We start from the raw sequence: 20,982 nt of genomic DNA, 5'->3' as shown, positions 1-20,982 counted from the left end.
TTAATTCCGCTGTCCCACTGAGACTTCGGAGATTCTACAGTGTGTTCATGTGCACTTAAAGTACATACGGCACAGAACTAAATAAGAGAAGTCTCAAATATCTGATACAGAACACCCTCTGTGGATTTCACACAAAAGTATAAATAGAACAGGCACTTTAAAGCAAAACAGGTTAAGTCCAGGTTAAAGGCAGCAAACTGAGAGCACACACATTCACCTCCACTCCTTCAGCACCCCAGGGTGACGGCGGGGGCACAGATACAGAAAGCGCGACGAGGAGTAAAAGACAAAGAACGGGGGTGGACACCACTGGTGGAGAAACTTCACTGAATTTGGAAGACAAAGTGCATGGTATAAATCAAACCATATACCAGGTTGAGATGGTCCAGAGGGCATAGAGCATATAAGGGTATAATAAAGATATGCTACTCTCGCGAGGAAAACAGAAGTCCCACAAGAGAAACAACTCAGTAAGAAAATCACAGAGCGAACAGGGACAAAACTAAAACAGAAAATACTTTTAATCAAGTAACAGATACTTGCTTGGGATAAAAAGGAGGTATTTGCCTAAATGCTATGATTCACTGTGTAGCATTAAGATACTAGTTCAGTTGCTCAGTCATGTCCGACTCTTTGGACCCCATGGACTGTAGCACGCCAGGCTTCCCTATCCATCACCAACTCCCAGAGCTTGCTCAAACTCATGTCCATCAAGTTGGTGATGCCATCCAACCATCTCATCCTCTGTCGTCCCCTTCTCCTCCTCCCCTCAATCTTTCACATCATCAGGGTCTTTTCCAATGAGTCCGTTCTTCACAGCAGGTGGCCAAAGGATTGGAGTTTCAGCTTCCACATCAGTCCTTCCAATGACTATTCAGGACTGATTTCCTTTAGGATGGACTGGTTTGATCTCCTTACTCTCCAAGGCACTCTCAAGATTCTTCTCCAACACCACAGTTCAAAAGCATCAATTCTTCAGCAGTAAGTTTTTTTTATAGTCCAACTCTCACATCCATACGTGACTACTAGAAAAACCATAGCTTTGACTAGACGGACCTTTGTCAGCAAAGTAACGTCTCTGTTTTTCAATAAGCTGTCTAGGTTGGTAATAGCTTTTCTTCCAAGGAACAAGCATCTTTTAATTTCATGGCTGTAGTCACCATCTGCAGTGATTTTGGAGGCCAAAAAAATAAAGTCAGCCACTGTTTCCCCATGTATTTGCCATGAAGTAATGGAACCAGATGCCATGATCTTAGTTTCCTGTATGTTGAGTTTTAAGCCAACTTTTTCACTCTCCACTTTCACTTTCAAGAGGCTTTTTAGTTCCTCTTCACTTTCTGCCGTAAGGGTGGTGTCATCTGCATATCTGAGGTTATTGATATTTCTCCCAGCAATCTTGATTCCAGCTTGTGCTTCATCCAGCCCAGCGTTTCTCATGATGTACTCTGCATATAAGTTAAATAAGCAGGGTGACAATATACAGCCTTGACGTACTCCTTTTCCTATTTGGAACCAGTCTGTTGTTCCATGTCCAGTTCTAACTGTTGCTTCCTGACCTGCATACAGATTTCTCAAGAGGCCGTCAGGTGGTCGGTATTCCCATCTCTTTCAGAATTTGCATAGTTTGTTGTGATCCACAAAGTCAAAGGCTTTGGCATAGTCAATAAAGCAGAAATAGATGTTTTTCTGGAACTCTCTTGCTTTTTCTGTGATCCAGTGGATCTTGGCAATTTGATGTCTGGTTCCTCTGCCTTTTCTAAATCCTGCTTGAACATGTGAAAGTTCATGGTTCATGTATTGCTGAAGCCTGGCTTGGAGAATTTTGAGCATTACTTTACCAGCGTGTGAGATGAGTGCAATTGTATGGTAGTTTGAGCATTCTTTGACATTGTCTTTCTTTGGGATTGGAATGAAAACTGACCTTTTCCAGTCCTGTGGCCACTGCTGAGTTTTCCAAATTTGCTGGCATATTGAGTGCAGCACTTTCACAGCATCATCTTTCAGGATTTGAAACAGCTCCACTGGAATTCCATCACCTCCACTAGCTTTGTTCATAGTCATGCTTTCTAAGGCCCATTTGACTTCACATTCCAGGATGTCTGGCTCTAGGTGAGTGATGACACCATCGTGATTATCTGGGCCGTGAAGATCTTTTTTGTACAGTTCTTCTATGCATTCTTGCCATCTCTTCTTAATATCTTCTGCTTCTGTTAGGTCCATACCATTTCTGTCCTTTATTGTGCCCATCTGTGCATGAAGTGTTCCCTTGGTATCTCTAATTTTCTTGCAGAGATCTCTCATCTTTGCCATTCTGTTGTCTTCCTCTGTTTCTTTGCATTGATTGCTAAGAGATCCTAAGACTGGACGGATAGGAAATCTGATCCTAACACCCCGGCTGGCCTAGCACGAAACAGGTAAACCTACAGAGTTTATTGGCCTTTTATTATAGATAAAGCACAGGTAAGAGGTTGTAGTTACACACTGTAAAATGGAACTACTACTAACCATGAAGATGTAAAGTCAAGTGTAGCTAATAGAAACCAACTAAAAGTGGATGGTGGGGGTGAGTAGACGGAAGGAAGAACAAAGGCACTAATATCCCCATTTTACAAAGTCGGGAACCAACGAGTACTGCTGAAATGCGAAGGAATGAGCAACAGTGGCTTAAATATACGATTTCATTTAGAAAGACAACCAATACTCTTTTTTCTTAATTATTTATTTTAATTGGAGGCTAGTTACTTTACAATATTGTAGTGGCTTTTGCCATATATTGACATGAATCAGCCATGGGTGCACATGTGTCCCCCATTCTGAACTGCCCCCCCACCTCCCTCCCACCCCATCCCTCCAATACTTTTTTAAAAGTATGAGTGTCATTAACTGGGAGGAGGGACAAGAAAGCAGGTGAACAAGCTGCTGAACATCCTAAAAGTTCACAGCAAGGAGACAAAAGGTATTATTTAACAATTCAAAAAGTAGGTATATTACTTAAGGTGAAGCCATAGTCAGCTAAAAGGAATTGTGACAGGGAAAGTATTTGAACAGAAAACTGTTGCTTTGTAATAAGAATGTCTCTGTACTGTTACCAGAAACATGAAAAACTTTTACAAAAATTTTTTTATTTAAGCATAGTTGATTTACAATATTGTGCTAGTTTCAAGTATACAGAAAAGTGATTCAGATGTGTATATCCAAATGAGTGTGTGTGTGTGTATGTACAAACACATACTTTTGTTTTTAAACTCAGAGAACCAAAAGAGCATGCTTAAAGTGTCAAAGAAAACAATTTTAATGTAAAAGAACTTCCTAGGGATTTTCAAATAATTCATCTTGCTATATGCTTATACTGTCCCTTTTGGTTTAAAAAACTGATGTCATAATTTTGTCGCAGAATTCTATAATGGAACTTGAAACCCCTCCAGATGTCTATCATTCTAAATCTAATTATTCAATACAAAAAAGCAATTTACTGATAAACCTGACAATTTTGAGCAGTGAGTCAGTGCGTTACAATATATTTTGAGCCACTGCTACCAAAGAATGGCTGTATTTCTCTTGACAGAAAAGATTATACTAAGAATTGCTATTTAAACGGCTGCAAGATGTCCTGCTGTTTTCAATGACAGCAATTCAATTCTATCTCAAAAGTTGTGATCATGGTATGTATTAAGTTTCTCCGCCTTGACATGTGGGGTAATAAGGAAGGCAGCTATTTCGGGCACTGTCCCTTAGGGTGAGGAAAAATGAAAAAGTATCAGTAATTCACACTTACAGTGCACTTTTACATGATGATCTTAGGCTATTAAAAGTGAATTAAATAAATCTCACAGAATTCTTTAAGAACTACCATTTTATCAGTTCCCATTTAGGAAACTCAGGCTAGTAACTGCGCGCTGTTCAGGTGAAAAGACAAGCACTTATCTTGCTAAGTCAAACAAACAAAACAACCTCTCCTCTCTCGTATGAGAATTTTTAAGACAAAATTATTTCTTTAGACACAAATGCACTAGACAACTGTCTATATCTCCAATTTCTGCCCAGCAGTGCCACTTCCTTGGTTATCATGATACATAAGTCAGCAACTGCACATGGGTACTGAAACAAGTCAGAAGCAAAATGCAAACTAAATTTCAGTTTGTTCAACTTCACCTAAAACCTTAAATGTTCCAGGAACGGTAGGAGTGTTACATGTGACTGTCATCTGCTAAAAAGAAAGAGGAGTGGGGGGCAGGGAAGGGGAGATAATGATGACTCATTCAGACTGAACTGAAGACCACGGCACCAAAACTGAACCAAAGTGGAGAAGACATGAAGCACTCGTTTTAATGCCAACATACTGGATTAATGGTTCAGAAAAATGAAGCTGTACATATACCAAGATGTTTCAAACACAAACACATATTTGAGTTTCAAGAAAACTCAGTAACTCACTCAGGGCCAAGGAGAACATGAATATATGGACTTGGGGATTCACAAAGGTATTTTCTTAACAGTTATTTAGAAAAAAAACTTCATCCACTTAGATGACTTTCTGTATTCCCCTATGGTCTGCATTCCTCAAAACCTTCCAAAATGAACTCATTCTCAAAACATCATGCAACTAGTTACTAAAATTTCTTAAATCTCAAAGCAATCTCTGAATTAACTTAGAAAACACAGAGCCACTGCAAGTAATAAATCCAGAGCTTAATTCTGAGTGGTGATACATACTATTCATCTGTGATTCAAAAAAACTGCTCAATTTTTAAGACAACCTAAATTAATGATTCTGCACATCAACAGTAAGCTGCATCCTGATTTCAGGAACATTGAAAATTTTAAATGAACATTCAGAATCAATAAAATACAAAAATTACAAAAGATAATCTATAAAGAGTACTTCATTCTCATGTGGAAAAGAAACAGATTGGCCCATGTATTATAATAAAATTTCACAGTGAAATACACTGAAATCAACCTTCCAGCCTAACAACAATTTAGAGTCTAAAACCAAATATCATTTCTAGGACAATGTTACATTGTATCCAATAAAATCACATAAAATTATGAAGAGAACAGACCATGCTAAAAAGCATTCTGATTTTTTAAGAAATAATTTCATGCCATGGAAGAGCAAAAATGCATCAAGAAGTAACTGTAATCTCCCTCTTAACTCTGAAACAGACAGAAATTAATTTATACTATTGTTTAAATAAAATTCCAATTTAATATTTTCTGTATCCAATGTTACTTTTCTGTAACACCTGAAAACTGAGATTTTTTTTTTCAAGAAAACACATTTCTATACCTAATGATTAATTATACAATTACAGCATATTTTATGCAACTGAACACCTATATGCAAAGTACTTTTCTTGAGTTACTATAAAATGTATATATAATGACAGCATCTGTTACTATTTTAACAAAAAGCACTAAGTCCTCATAGCATTAACACAAACTTCATTTTCCTAAATTTATCACATGGACTTAGTAAAATACTGCTGGAGGCTTGAACTGGCACAAAGGCTAAGAACAGCAGCATCAGTGTATGAAACCCTTCTGTGTGCCAAATAAGTTTTATCACTTTCCACCCTCACACTGGCCCTGTGAAGACGGGCTACTGCTGTCTCCATTTTACAGATGAGAAAGATGAGGCTTGGAAATGTTAAACTATGTATCTAATCACAGAGCAACTAAGCGCCAGGACCCAGACTCTAGCCCGGATTCTGCCTCTACAGTGCAAGCTCTGCACTGCTGATTTAACTCTCCCACAAAATGACACTACTTGGAAAAGATGTCTCATCTGCATAAAAATCAATTATCAATAATAATAAATTAGAATTTTATTGTGAAACTACCTCCAACTTTGATCTTCTGAACACATTAGTACTAGGATTCTAATCTCTGTGGAAGATCCAAGCCTCGCAACAAACTCTAGGTTCTAAGGCAGCCAGTACATAAATACTATGCTAGGCACGAGGTGAATTAAAAACATGTTGAGTCCCTGTCATCAAGATTCCCAATATTTTCCCTCAGTTGTTAGAACTTAGGCAGAGGGACTTCCCTGGTGGTCGGGTGGCTAAGACTCCATGCTCCCAATGCAGAGAGCCCGGGTTCCAGCCCCGGTCAGGGAACTAGACCCCACATGCTCTACCTGCAAAGACCCCGCATGCACCACTAAGGCCCGGTGTAGCCAAAAGAGACGCCTGCTCAACAAAAGAAAAGGATCTAACGCAGAGACGGGCAAAACCAACTTCCACTATCAGCTAAACTGGGAGAAGGAAAGGAAGAGAATTCAGCTTTTAGTACTGGGTTTTTGATTTTTACCTAAAAATCTGCCATGAAACAGCATTTTATATTCAAAAAAATAGTAAATGCCTAAACCCCCTCAGATACTCAACCATAAGCCACCCAGAAACTGTCTAGAGGAAAGTCATCAGTCACAGTTTGAAAATCACAGATTCACAAGAATAAATTTGCCAACGGAGGGATTTTTTTTCAGCCAGGAAGCAACTCAAAAGACACTTCTTACTTTCACCAATGCCATACTAATTCCTATTATGTGCCCATCAGACACTGTCCTGGATTCTTCACACACGCACTCAAAAATAAATTTTATCCCCAAGTTAAACAGCAGGAAAAAGGAAAACTAGGTTTGAATATGTAATCTCAACTTCGTACACATTGTAGGAAAACGAAGTAAAGAATGACCCTTATTGAAAAAGCCTCATCCAATCCTCGCTTTCACACACGTCCCCGTTCCCTCACCTCCACACAGACTGCGGGCTCTGCTCCATCGCCCAGCAGGATGCTCTGCCGTGCTCGTGGTGGCACCCTGACACGGCAGGGGGGGGTGCGGGGGGGCGGCGGGGAGACCCCCGAGAGGCAGACACGGGGGCAGGGCAGACCAGCACACCCCACCAGCGGGCCGTCCTCCCTGCTCTCCAACAGCACACTCACTCTCAGGGGCTGTGTGCTTAGTCGCTCAGCCGTGTCCCACTCTTTGCGACCCCATGCGCTCCTCGGTCCATGGGAGTCTCCAGGGGCTGCCACGCCCTCCTCCAGGGGATCTTCTGGACCCGGGTCGCACACATTGCAGGCGGATTCTTTACTGTCTGAGCCACCTGGCACGCCCTCAGTTAAGCAGGCCACGGTCTGTACCTGAGTATCTCTTGCCCGCACACACCCACCTCACTTCCTTCCTTCCTCTAAATGTCTATTTATCCAGCCCCACTCTGTTCTACCCTAGTCCACCAGCATTCCCTGCAGGCGGTCATTCTCTGCTGTGACTGGGCAGCAGAGGTGCGGGGCCCGTGAGCTGAGGGCCCTGGACCTGCGCTGTGCCGGCAGGAGCACACGGAGCCCTTCCTGCCACCCAGTACAGACATCGGAGGGGTTCAAGTCCCAGGCTGTCTGACTTCCTCATGGCTCCTTCAGCAGAGGGTGGGCATCGGCCACACGCTTCCGGGAAGGGAAACTGGCTACCCGAGGCCCTTAGAATGGCCAGCGCACCGTCGCTCTAACAACTCTCCCCAGAAAGGCATGGCCCGAAGTGGGCCTGAGAAAGGTCTTCCCAACCTGTGGACCAACTCGACCAGAGAGAACCAAGGTCCTCCAGTCCACATGGGGTACAACCTCTGGGATGCGTTCCCTCATCCACACCACCAGCAAAGGATGAAGCTGTAATTCAATGATCAGACAGTCCACAAGGCTCAAAATTCTCAGACGGGGTATCACAGGACCAGGAAAGACTCTACTAGATTCAATTCACCTTTAAAGTATTTACCAAGAGATATTCTATTCTCCCATCAGGTGGCCAAGGTATTGGAGCTTCAGCATCAGTCCTTCCAATGAATATTCAGGGCTGATTTACTTTAGGGTTGACTGGTTGGATCTCCTTGCAGTCCAAGGGACTCTCAACAGTCTTCTCCAACACCATAGTTCAAAAGCATCAATTCTTCAGTGCTTAGTCTTCTTTATGGTCCAACTCTCACATCCATACATGACTACTGGAAAAACCATAGCTTTGACTTGGGCCTTTGCTGGCAAAGTAATGTCTCTGCTTTTGAATATGCTATCTAGGTGGGTCATAGCTTTTCTTCCAAGGAGCAAGTGTCTTTTAATTTTATGGCTGCAATCACCATCTGCAGTGACTTTGGAGCCCAAAAAAATAAAGTCTGTCACTGTGTCCATTGTTTCCCCATCCATTTGCCATGAAGTGATGGGATTGGAAGCCATGATCTTAGTTTTTTCAATGTTACGTTTTAAGCCAGCGTTTTCACTCTCTTTCACTTTCATCAAGAGGCTCTTCAGTTCTTCTTCGCTTTCTGCCATAAAGGTGGTGTCATCTGTAGATGTGAGGTTATTGATATTTCTCCTGGCAATCTTGATTCCAGCTTGTGCTTCATCCAGCCCAGTATTTTGCATGAGGTACTCTACATAGAAGTTAAATAAGCAGGGTGACAATATACAGCCTTGACGTACACTCCTTTCCCAATTTCGAACCAGTCTGTTGTTCCATGTCCAGTTCTAACTGTTGCTTCTTGACCTGCATACAGATTTCTCAGGAAGCAGGTAAGGAGGTCTGTATTCCCATCTCTTTAAGAATTTTCCACAGTTTGTTGTGATCTACAGTCAAAGGCTTTAGCATAGTCAACGAAGCAGAAGTAGATGTTTTTCTGGAATTCTTTTGCTTTTTCTGTAATCCAACAGATGTTGGCAATTTGATCTCTGGTTCCTCTGCCTTTTCTAAATCCAGCTTAAGCATCTCAAGTTCAGGCTTCACGTACTGTTGAAGCCTGGCTTCAAGCATTACTTTGCTAGAGTGTGAGATGGTGCAATTGTGCAGTAGTTTGAGCCTTCTCTGGCATTGCCTTTCTTTGGGATTGGAATAAAAACTGACCTTTTCCACCTGTGGCCACTGCTGAGGTTTCCAAATTTGCTGGCATATTGACTGCAGCACTTTTACGGTGTCATCTTTTAGGATTTGAAATAGCTCAGCTGGAATTTCATCACCTCCACTAGCTTTGTCGTAGTAATGCTTCCTAAGGCCCACTTGACTTTGGACTCCAGGATGTCTGGCTCTAGGTGAGTGATCACACCATCGTGGTTATCTGGGTCCTGAAGATCTTTTTTGTATAGCTCTTCCGTGTATTCTTGCCACTTCTTAATAACTTCTACTTCTGTTAGGTCCATACTGTTTCTGTCTTTTATTGTGCCCATCTTTGCATGAAATGTTCCCTTGGTATCTTGAAGTGATACCAATTTTCTTGAAGAGATCTCTGGTCTTTCCCATTGTATTGTTATTAACTCCCGCATTGCTCACTTTACTAACAGTGAGTGGAGATAATCATCCAGTAACTATTTCAACAGACTCCCACTTTTATTCTCTGCTGCTCAATAAAATAAATGGTCAAGCAACCGTAAAACAAATTATCACACTTTTACATGCACTTTCCTATTCATATTCACCTAACAATACATACGCATACACTATGGATATGTAGTTTATAATTCTGCCATGCTGTTTAACCGACCTTAAATACCAGAAAGTTCATATTGCATACAATTAAAATCATGAAAAAGAAATATAATCTTGAAGAAGAAAAAGTCCATGAACTTCATGGTCCATATCCCAGAAAAATGATTAAATGCAAGAGAAAGACAGAACTTCAGGTCATAAATTGATACTAAAAGCAAAGAAGTTACCATAACTGAGGTACCTTTTAGCACTAGTAGACAATTTAGCAGCTGTTTTGCTGGATATCTTCCCTTCCTTTTTCTTGGGCTGAACCTGTTCTCTCTCTGGTTCCTGTTGGACGCTCTCGCGCTGGTCTCCATCGGAGCTTCCTCCACTAGTACCTGGACTGTCGTCAACTCTTTGTGCCTCAGTGGACATTTTAGATCCTGGATTAAAGAGTCAAAAACAATAATTTACTCAGTTGGGGGAGGACTGCAGAAAGGTCGCCTGAGAACAGAGAGAAAGTGAATCTTACAGGAACCAAAGAAAAATCACTATAAAATTAATGACTTGGTCACTTTACGTAACAGCTTTGGGAAATGCCAAAACTGTTCCTTCATCCATTCAAAATGTACTGAGAAAAGAAATGAAAACAAATATATATACACAATATGTTCACAGCAACATTATTCACAGACCCAAAAAGAGGAAACAACTCAAATACCCATCAGCTGACAACGAACAGATAAACCAAATGTGGGATTATCCGAGCAATGGAATGCCATCCAGCCACATACAGGAATGGAGTACGGCATGTGCAAGCTACATCGTGGGTGAACTTTGAAAACATGACGTTCAGTGAAAGACACCAGGCACAAAGGGCCGCAAACTGCACGACTCCATTTGTTCGAACCGTCCAGAATCGGCAAGTACACAGAGACAGAAAAGTCAGTAAGTGACCGCCAGGGGCTGGGAGTGAGGGAAGAATGGGAATGGTACAAAGTTAATGGGTGCAAAGTTTCCTTAAGGGGTGATGAAAATGTTCTTAAATTAGATAATGGTGATGTACAACTCTAAACATTCAAAAACCACCAAGCTATACATTTTAAAAGAGTGGATTTTGTAATACATGAATTACATGTCAATAAAGTGTTATCAGAAAAAAAAAAATTGTGCTCCCCAACCGGGCACTGTGCGGGGCTCCTGGGTCCTAGGATAGCAAGTTGATTCGGGGGTAAGAAAACTTGCTAGGTGCTGTAAGAGAGGTCAGTAAAAACGTCCACAGGATCAGAGGAACAGGGCAAACGCTGGCACCAATACTACAGGAATACATCCTCCGGCTGGGCTATGGTTCAAATCCTCTAAGTCAGTCAACTGTTTTAAGTAATATCACTTTTGTGATAACAGAAGAACACAGAGGCCTCCGTGCTTCTAAATAGAAACTGAGCCGTAGGACGGTGCCAGCCCTGATCCCACGATACACCAAGCAACCAGGTTTCACAGGTGATGAAGACTGTACGGAGACACCGAAGGAGCCTGTCTTTCCCGCCACGGCCAGGATGAAATACACCTCGAGGCTTTCAAAGTCCCTTTGCTCCACAAGCAACTCTGATTACCAGCTCAGTCTTCTCGGTATCTTGGTACATGGGTAAGCTGTCACAATCTAGATAATGCACAAAAAATTCCAGTTCTCTCTTGGCAATGATCATTCTATCATAATCGATTTCTGAGTCTTATTACCATGAGGACATCCCCTGTGACCCAACTAGCTTAGAGTTTGCTGACAAATCCAAAACCAAACTGACAAAACCCAAGCCCAGACTGTCACCATGTTGCTGTCCCCGCAGAACCACTGGAGCTGGCACACCTACCTTCTGGGGCGCCTCTGCAAAACACAGAACCACCTTTAAGGAGCGACACCAACAACACAAAGTCACCTTTAAGAATCACAGATAAATGGGGACAAAAGATACTATGTAACTCTTAGTCAAATTAAGACTTCAAACTGTATTTGATAAATCAAAAATAAGACTTAATATGTAAAAGAAAGATACTTCAAATAAAGCACTGTTTGATTACTACAACTGGTCCAAATGTAGAGCGAGCTGACAATAATTAAATTCTTCCTCACTGAAGATTCAACTTATAGCTCGCTCTATTTCACCTGTAGCTTGCTCTAAATCAAAGTGATTTCATAACACAGAACTTGAAGTGGTTGAAATGAGAAAGGTTAAGACAAACCCGAAAGAGAACTGAGGAAGCGGGAAGCAGAGGGGGCGAAGAGCCAGCAGAAAATCCTGAATGCCTTCAATAAGACATCACAAGATACAGCCCCATCACCCTCAGCAGCTCCCTTTCTTCACGCCAAACAAAAACAGGTCTGCCCGGACAGCTCTGAAGTGGGAGAAACCCAACGGGTTTCCCTCCCTTTAAATGGAGCACAACAGTCTCCTCAGCTGGAGCACTGGAGTCACTTAATAGAATCCCAAGATTTTATATCAGTATGTTCCACATCCAGCTGGAACAGTCCTGACATATTTCTTGCTTTCTTATTTTCATTTTTATTTCACTTAAAATTCTCATCCTTGGATTTACCGCTGATTTTTTTTTCAGCTTACTTCAGTAAAAAAATAATAATGAGTTTAAACCCTTGTAAGTATGTACATAAGAGCCTGTGACAACAGCTGTGCATGGGAGTAAGAAAGAGAGTAATTCTTAGGGAAAGGCCCTCACATGCAGCAAAACGCTGCTGGCAATATTTTGAGATATGTGAAACGAGTGAGAAATCCTTTTATGTCTTAAACTAGAAGCAATCCATTAGATGACAAATACATGAAAACCAAAATGAAGTAAAATTCTTTTTTACTGAAGCTCCAGTTTTAGTTTGACAAACTATGCCTAGAATTTCAGTTGTATATTCCATTAGTTATAAAGCTACATATTTGTCTTAATATTCTTATTTATGTGTAATTACATAATATCTAATAATGCCATGAGCATATATAATTACTTAGAAGACTACTCAATGATATAATCTGAGCCACAGTCTGAAATCCAAATTTCATAAACTGCCCCACAGTATCAGAAAACTAAAATTAGTCTCACTAGGAAACTATTAAAATACTCAAATAGGTGTATAATTTCTACAGTTTCACAGTAAGGAAAAAAGATTTCCACTTTTGACCTAAGAAGCCTTATTTCATCCAAATCAACCTACGGATGATAAATTCACCTAAGGCCACAAATAACCACTATAAAAGAAGCTTTCAGAAACACAGTTTTCATATCCTGTTCAAATACTAAGAGTAAGGGGAAGTTCTGTGGGTTTTATTAATAGTTTTTGAATGTCTAATTACAGAAACAGTGCGGGGAAAAATTACCGCACTACTTAGGTGGCAACTAATTTTTATGAAGAAAAAACAGTCTGTACACATTTTAATCAGCTGCAAGACTGGTGTTTTGTCTCTCTAAAGTACAAATGAGTAAAAAAAAAAAAACTTTCTGGGCTTCCCTGGTGGCTCAATGGTAAAGAATCCGCCTGCCAATGCAGGAGACATGGGTTCAATCCCTGGTCTGGAAGATCCCACATACTGCAGAGCGACTATGCTCATGCACCCCAACTACTGAAGCCTGAGCGCCCTAGAGCTGGGGCTCCTCTGAAAGAGAAGCCACCGCGGAGAAGACCAGCACAGAGCAGCCCATGCTCAAGGCAACTGGGGAGAGGCCCCTGCAGAGCACAGCCAAAAATAAACAACTTTTTTTTTAAATTTCCTGAATTAAAACTCTCTCAATGTTATCTTCAAGGGACTCCTGTGTCCCCAGTACAGAGGGTATGGGTTCAATTCCTAGTTAGAGAACTAAGATTCCGCAAGCTGCAGGACACATAAAATAAAAAAATAAAAAAGAAATACATGAAGTGAATGTTATCTTTTAAATCAGCACTTTAAAATTATCTTTTAAGATGAATTCTTAAATAGCTAATTGGATCCAATTAGCTAATCTAGAGTGAAGATAAACTGGAATCCCAGGGTTATAAACAGGGAGCTACTCTTCCATGATAGTTTCAAAGATAAAGATTTTTACTTTGCACTCAAATACTCATTTTCTAAACATAAGATAGTAAAATCGAACTTTCCTCAAAGAAGTGTTACATTAAAAGTCTGAATATTGTTCTTTCTTCAACTCAAAAATTATCTAAAAGGGTATTTAGCTGTGTATTCTATATTGTAAATTACAGTCCCGGAAATTAGCAACGTATGAAAATAAACTCACATGTTCCATAGAAATGAGATGATTTGGTGATAAATATGATTGATAACATAGAAACAACTATAGTCACTCCGTGAATCCAGATTACCGTCCAGATAAGCCTCAGAACTGCATCTCGTAGTATAAAACTGCAGAAGCAAGTGTTCCTTTGAGCTTTCACCAACAGGAAAACGCTTAATTCTGTCCCGTTTCTTGCCATTTGCCTTCCCAGCCACGTTTCTAAACTTTTGTAAAACGTAAAATTAAATTATTTATACTACTTTTAACTTACCTGCAAGGATATTTATGCAGAAAATAATAGGAGAACAGCCAAGATTTGAGGGAAAAAGTGCTATGGTGTGGCGATGAACACCTTTCTATAATGGGGTATGATATTATACGAAAACCCTCCATCACTGGCATCAGCCCACAGACAGAACTCTCAAGAGCCAAGGGGCATCCAAAGTGAGTCAACACAAATTTGTAGACTCCCAAGGTCCAGAACGAATCCTCACCTATTCAGAAACATACTTTTTTAAGAATCGGAGATTAAAAGAAAAAAAAAACTAAGAAGAATTTAAAATTTTTCTGAAAGGCGAGATGGCAAGATACTCTTAAGGTAAACCCTAGCATTTCCTTTTGCACTTTTAAATAAAAAAATATTTGCGTAGACGCTCAAGAATACACAATGCAAAACGGTGAATCTGGGCAACATGCAAATGGGTCTAACAGCTACCGAGCACAGGACGAGAGATCCTTGCAAAGCGGCCTTAATTTCCTTAAGAGAAGATGGATTGGACATTTCTGGTCGGTCGTGGGGGAGCGGGGGGGGGGCGGGGAGAAGCCACAAGAAGCTCCGCTTTATCTTCATTAGAAATAGTAAAGGGCAAGGGGATGAAAACACTGGGAGCGAGGAGACAGGGCGGGGGGGAGAAAGAGGGGAGGCTGGGGGTGGAACCCGGCTTCGAACCGAGCCAGCTGGGCTGCGGAGGACCGAGCCGAGGAAAACGGGCTCGGACCGCGGACTGCGGGCTTCACAAAGCGGGGACAACACACGGCCCACCGCAGGGCGGACGCCGCACGGCCCCCGGCCCGGGGGGTGGGGGGACCCGCAGGGACCCCGCCGGCGGCGATGACGGGGGGCAGGTCCGCAGGGACCCCGCGTGCGGCCGGGCCGGCACTTCCCCTTGACACTCGCTCGTCCTGCACTTTCCCGGAGACTTGGTTCCGGGAGCGCTGGACAGGGAAGGGGCGGCGGGCGGCCAAAGACTGGGACGCGAGGTCCGAAGGGGGAGGGGGCGCCGGGGGGAGGGGAGGGAGGGGGAGGGGCGCGGGGCTTCCGGCACCCGAGCGAGGCCGTCCGCGCGGTCGCGGGATCGAGCCCCAGCCCGGGGACAGGGCGCTGAGGGGACGCGGGGGGCAGGGGCGCCGACGAGGCCCCGGGGATCGGCGTCCCCGCGGGCCGTCCGGTCTCCGAACCTGCACCCCCGCCCCGCACAGCGGACCGCCCGGCCACGCCTGTGCCCGCCGGACTCACCCCCGGCGCCGCCGCCGCGCCCGGCCGTTCCAGCTCCGGCTGCAGAGCCTGCTGCCCGCGGCTGGCGCTGTCGCCGCCCCTGAGTCCTGGAAGTGGAGCCCCCGCCTCCGTGAGCCGCCGCCGCCGCCGCCGCCCGGCCGTCCGCGCGCGCGCCCGCGGGGGAGCGTGCCCGCGCGCGCGCCCGGGAGAGACCGCGAGACCGCGAGCCCCGCGCCAGCCCGCCGCGCCGCCCCGCCCCCGCCCCGCGCCGCCCCGCCCCCGCTGCGCGCGCCCGCGAGGGAGCGTGCCCACGCGCGCCCGGCAGAGAGCGCGAGAGCGCGAGCCCCGCGCCGCCCCGCCCCCTCTCCGCCGCGCGCGCCCGCGGGGCGCCGAGGGAAAGTGAAGTGACAACCGAGCCCCGCGAGCGGACGGCGGCGGGGGCGGGCGAGGGGCGCCCCCCGGGACAGAGAGCCAGGGCCCGCGAGGCGCGGGAGGGAGGCTGCCGGGCCGATCGGGAGGGCCGCGGGCACCTTGACGGGCGCGCGCGTTAAAGGGACGCGCTGCCGGGTGCGGCTCGCCCTGAGGCGAGGCAGGAGCGGCGCTTCACCGCCTGCCGCTGCCGCCCTGGCGACGCCCCGGCTCGGAGCTCCCTCCCGGCGGCTGCGGCGTGGGGATGCCGCACGATGCCCACTCGCGCCCGGGGTGGAAAACTTCCCGCCGGCCGGCCGGGCTGAGGCGGGCCCCTCGGCCGGCTCTCTGGCGCGTAGGGCCCTCCGCGCCCCCTGGGGCCCGGGCTGTGGGGGCCGTGCGAGTGGGGGCAGTCGGAGGCTGTGGGAACAGGAGCGGGGCTGTGGGTGACCCCACGACACGGGGCGTGTGTGTTAGTCATTCAGTCGTGTCCGACTCTGCGACCCCACAGACTGTAGCCCCCCAGGCCCCTCTGTCCATGGGATTCTCCAGGCAACAATACTGGACTGGGTTGCCATTTCCTCCTCCAGGGGATCTTACCCACCCGGGGATCGAACCCAGGTCCCCTGCTCTTCAGGCAGATTCTTTACCATCTGAGCCACCAGGGGAGTCATGAGGTCCCCCGAATAACCGTTAGAAAAGCACAAACCTATGTCTGCTGTGCAAACTCTGCTTCCACACAATTCCCCCACCTCCACCTTCGCCGCAGGTCCTCTTCCGGTTGATGGCTATTGCTGCCCCTAAACATGTTGTGAATAGAGACCCTGAAGCTGTCAGTGTATGTGGACAAAATGTGCTGCCCAGCAGACCTGAAGACAGCCCCGCGGGTGACTCAAAGGACAGGAGACAGTCGAGGTTCCCCGAACATAGGTCTAGAACGGAACATCTTTTTATCAAATGTCATCTTTAAGAATTGACAGGTACTTTGTAATTTCCCTGAAGATTGCTTCTAGTCTCCATGAATCCCCACGGACCAAAACGTGGGTGTGCTCTTGTATACCAACTCTGTGTGTCACTCAAGGATATCAACAAACCTGATTACCCTTAAACTCTAAAATGTGTATTGGGGGATTAGAAATCACCATATCCTGGGCTTATCATCAATTATGTAGCCATCTATCTCTCTCAAATGCTGCAGTATATTAATAGGAAAAGATGACACAAAATGCATTGTATTTTTTAATATTTAGAATATGACCTAAATAAGCCATTTCGTAGATTGTCTGAAATGCGGTATATAACTTATTTTACCTCATGAAATCCTTGTGTATTAATGTTCTCATTTTATTGACTGTGTTCCTGTATGTTTTGCAGTTGTCTAGTGAGGATACATGAGAGAATCCCCATTTCTTAGGTCTCTGTTTTCTCCAAATAAGCTACTCTTTCCTATACTCTAAGGTGTATTTCCTGTTGGTTTCTGTATATTCACCATGAATATTTTGTAATGAAGTACTCTTCTATTACAGAAAGTTATCCAAGCCTTTTTCAGTCCTGGTCATTGGCAGCAGAGGGCCAGGCACGCAGCAGTGACAGTATCTAACCTGAAGAAAGGAAAAGGCTTCACTGCTTAAATGCTGAAACTGATAGTTGCTACAGGACTTCATTTATCTGTACTTGTTTTTTTTTTTTAATTAGAGAAGGCAATGGCACCCCACTCCAGCACTCTTGCCTGGAAAATCCCATGGACGGAGGAGCCTGGTGGGCTGCAGTCCATGGGGTCGTGAAGAGTCGGACACGACTGAGCAACTTCACTTTCACTTTCCACTTTCATGCATTGGAGAAGGAAATGGCAACCCACTCCAGTGTTCTTGCCTGGAGAATCCCAGGGACGGGGGAGCCTGGTGGGCTGCCGTCTATGGGGTCGCACAGAGTCGGACACGACTGAAGCGACTTAGCAGCAGCAGCAGCAGTTGCTTTCAGATCAGATCAGATCAGATCAGTCGCTCAGTCGTGTCCGACTCTTTGTGACCCCATGAATCGCAGCACACCAGGCCTCCCAGTCCAACACCAACTCCCGGAGTTCACTGAGACTCACGAGTCCATCGAGTCAGTGATTCCATCCAGCCATCTCATCCTCTGTCGTCCCCTTCTCCTCCTGACCCCAAACCCTCCAGCATCAGAGTCTTTGCCAATGAGTCAGCTCTTCCCATGAGGTGGCCAAAGTACTGGAGTTTCAGCTTTAGCATCATTCCTTCCAAAGAAATCCCAGGGCTGATCTCCTTCAAAATGGACTGATTGGATCTCCTTGCAGTCCAAGGGACTCTCAAGAGTCTTCTCCAACACCACAGTTCACAAGCATCAATTCTTCGGCGCTCAGCCTTCTTCACAATCCAACTCTCACATCCATACATGACCCCAGGAAAAACCATAGCCTTGACTAGATGAAACTTTGTTGGCAAGGTAATGTCTCTGCTTTTGAATATGCTATCTAGGTTGGTCATAACTTGCTTTACAATGTTCTATTGGCTTCTGCTGTAGGACAAAGTGTATCAGCTATATGTATACACACCTCCCACTTGAATGTCCCTCCCACCCCCAACCCTGTTCCATGCCTCTTGGTCATCACAGAACACCAAGCTGAGCTCCTGTGCTAAGCAGCAGCTTCCCACTGCTGCTGCTGCTGTTGCTAAGTCACTTCAGTCGTGTCCGACTCTGTGCAACCCCATGGACTGAAGCCTACCAGGCTTTTCCGTCCATGGGATTCTCCAGGCAAGAACACTGGGAGTGGGTTGCCATTTCCTTCTCCAATGCATGAAAGTGGAAAGTGAAAGTAAAGTCACTCGGTCATGTCTGACTCTTCTCGACCCCATGGACTGCAGCCTACCAGGCTCCTCCATCCATGGGATTTTCCAGGCAACAGTACTGGAGGGGGTGCCATTGCCTTCTCCAGCTTCCCACTAGCTACCTGTTTACACACGGTTGTGTGTATGTATGTGTACATGTGTCAGTCACTCAGTCGTGTCCAGTTCTTTGCAACCCCATGGGCTATAGTCCGCCAGGCTCCTCTGTCCTTGGAATTCTCCAGGCAAGAATACTGGAGTGGGTAGCCATTCCCTTCTCCAGGGGACCAGTGTGAGGTGATACCTCATTGTAGTTTTGATCCACATTTTGCTAATAATTATTGATATAGAGCATCTTTTCATGTGCCTCTTAGCCATCTGCATGTCTTCTTTGGAGAAATGGCTGTAGATGTTTTAGCTGCTTTATAGTATTCGCTGAGTTTAAGTAGGGCATTGTAATACAAATCAGCTACCTTTTTCATTGGTTCAAGGAATATTGCGTACCAGGCACTATCTAGGTGATTGGGACATGACGTTGAATAAAAGAGAAAAATATCCCTGTCCTCTCAGAGCTTTTCTACCCTTTATACACGATATTCAATTCCTTGGCAGATTCCGTCTACATCTGCCTTCAAAAATACACATGGAAGTATTCACTCTTTGCCATCTCCCTCCCCACAGCTAATTCCCTGGTCCAAGCCACCAGCATCTCTCCATAACGGCCTCTGACTTGATCTTTCTATTCCCCCATGCACTCGCCCACACACCCCAGCCCCCAGGCCCCACCCAACAGTCCAAGTGATCCTTTACCATATAAGTTAGGTTATTTCTCTCCTCTTCTCAAAACCTGGAGTGGCTTCTTATCCTAAAGAACAGCCAAAGGATGGCAACAATGGCTACAAGCCACCCCGGGATCCCCCTGCCACCCCAGCCAGAACCCCTTCGACCTCACGAAGTGTGGCTTCCTCCTCTCTTTTCCCCCTGCAGCCACTCTGGCCTCCTTGCTCATATGGACCACACCAAACATTACCCGACCTCAAGACATCTGACTTACAGTTTGCTCTATCGTATTCTTTCCTCCTCCAGCATCTCTTATCTAATCTCTGCTTTATTTTTCTTCTTAAAAAAAATTTTTTTATTTTGTACTGGAGCATGGCCAATTAACCAACAAAGTTGTGATAATTTCAGGTGAACAGCAAAGGGACTCAACCATACATATCCATGTATCCATTCTCCCTGAAACTCCCCTCCCGTCAAGGCTGCCACATAACATTGAGTAGAGTTTCATGTGCTGTACAGTAGGTTCTTGTTGGTTATCGATTTTAAATATGTCTGCTTTAAGATCATCATAATAAATCTGAAATAATATATGAAATAATGTATTTTTTACTTATTTCTGTTAGTCCCCCCCTTCTCCTCTGCTCCTCTGTCCCTCTCCCCTCCTCATATAAGCACTTTGGGAAGAAGGATTTCATTGGCTGGGGATCATTACTATATATATTCAATAATATTGGTTGAGAGAATGAAACTGACCTCTTTCAGTTGCTGGTGTAATAGGCGTTACTCTAATTTCTTCAATAATAATGTTAACATGTAGCATGTTCTTAACTGGCACCAGGCAAAATTCCAGCACTTTATACATATACTGACCCACAAACAGCCCATAAGGGTGGTTTCATTCACTCACCCACTGCACAGATGAGAACACTGAAGGACAGGGAATGAAGTCACTTGGCAGAGTCACACAGCAGAGCTGGGATTTGCAATCAGCACTTCGGCTCTCGAGTTAATGAATGTCAGGGCACTTCAGCGTGAGTCCAGTGTTAAAAACATAGATTTGTACATGCATCCTTTTTTTTAAAAATAAGACAGAAGGACCTACTAAAGGATGCTCTGAAGAAATATGCAAGAATTCCAAGAATTGGCTTGTTTTCCCTCTGACATATACCAAAACTGAGCTATTCACCTGTAAGGAAGGTTCAGTTGGAAGAGCTAAACACAGTTCTTCCTCTGTCTGTTCAAAGTGAATGGCAGACATCCTCTTCCTCCACCATCCATAGCTTTTCCACGGAAACTCACAACACCCTATATCTTAACCCACAAGTTAGAGAGTATCAGTTAAGGCAGATGTGTGTGTAAATATCTTTATAAAGAGCATATGCAAATTTCTCTTAGTTGATCTCTCAAATTTTATAATTAGTATTGGATGAGTAATAAAAATCGTTTTGCAAATGCTATCAGCAAGCTTCTGGATATTTTTTCCCCTGATATATAGACTAGATTTTCTGCAGTGAAATCCTATGCAGGCTGACCAATCACTTTGAAACTGCTAAATTATATGAGGACTTCTTTTAGTCCCACTATTTAGTAGAATAAACATCACACTGAAATTTTTTTAATTCGCTTAAAAAGATGGTGTAGAGGGATAAATTGGGAGGTTGTGATTAATAGATACACACTGCTATGTATAAAATAGATAACCAACAAGGGCATACTGTATAGCACAGGAAACTCTTCTCAATGCT

General features: G+C 44.4%; 1 protein-coding gene across 1 annotated transcript in view; it reads right to left on the bottom strand.

Annotated features, from left to right (window-relative positions):
• Positions 1 to 15,387, bottom strand: part of UBE2E2 (ubiquitin conjugating enzyme E2 E2) — a 359,622-nt gene extending 344,235 nt beyond the window's left edge. Inside the window, exons 1-2 of the mRNA XM_070364399.1 lie at positions 15,231 to 15,387; positions 9,708 to 9,891 (exon numbers count right to left, since the gene is read on the bottom strand). Coding sequence (XP_070220500.1) covers positions 9,708 to 9,883 — 176 coding nt within the window. The 5' untranslated portion in view covers positions 9,884 to 9,891; positions 15,231 to 15,387. The remainder of the gene's footprint in view (positions 1 to 9,707; positions 9,892 to 15,230) is intronic.
• Between the last annotated feature and the right edge of the window lie 5,595 nt (positions 15,388 to 20,982).

The sequence above is a fragment of the Bos mutus genome, chromosome 27 (genome assembly GCF_027580195.1).
Source record: "Bos mutus isolate GX-2022 chromosome 27, NWIPB_WYAK_1.1, whole genome shotgun sequence".
Taxonomy (NCBI): Eukaryota; Metazoa; Chordata; class Mammalia; order Artiodactyla; family Bovidae; genus Bos; species Bos mutus.
Note: the sequence above shows the minus strand (reverse complement) of the source record. Positions and strands in the feature narration are given on the sequence as shown.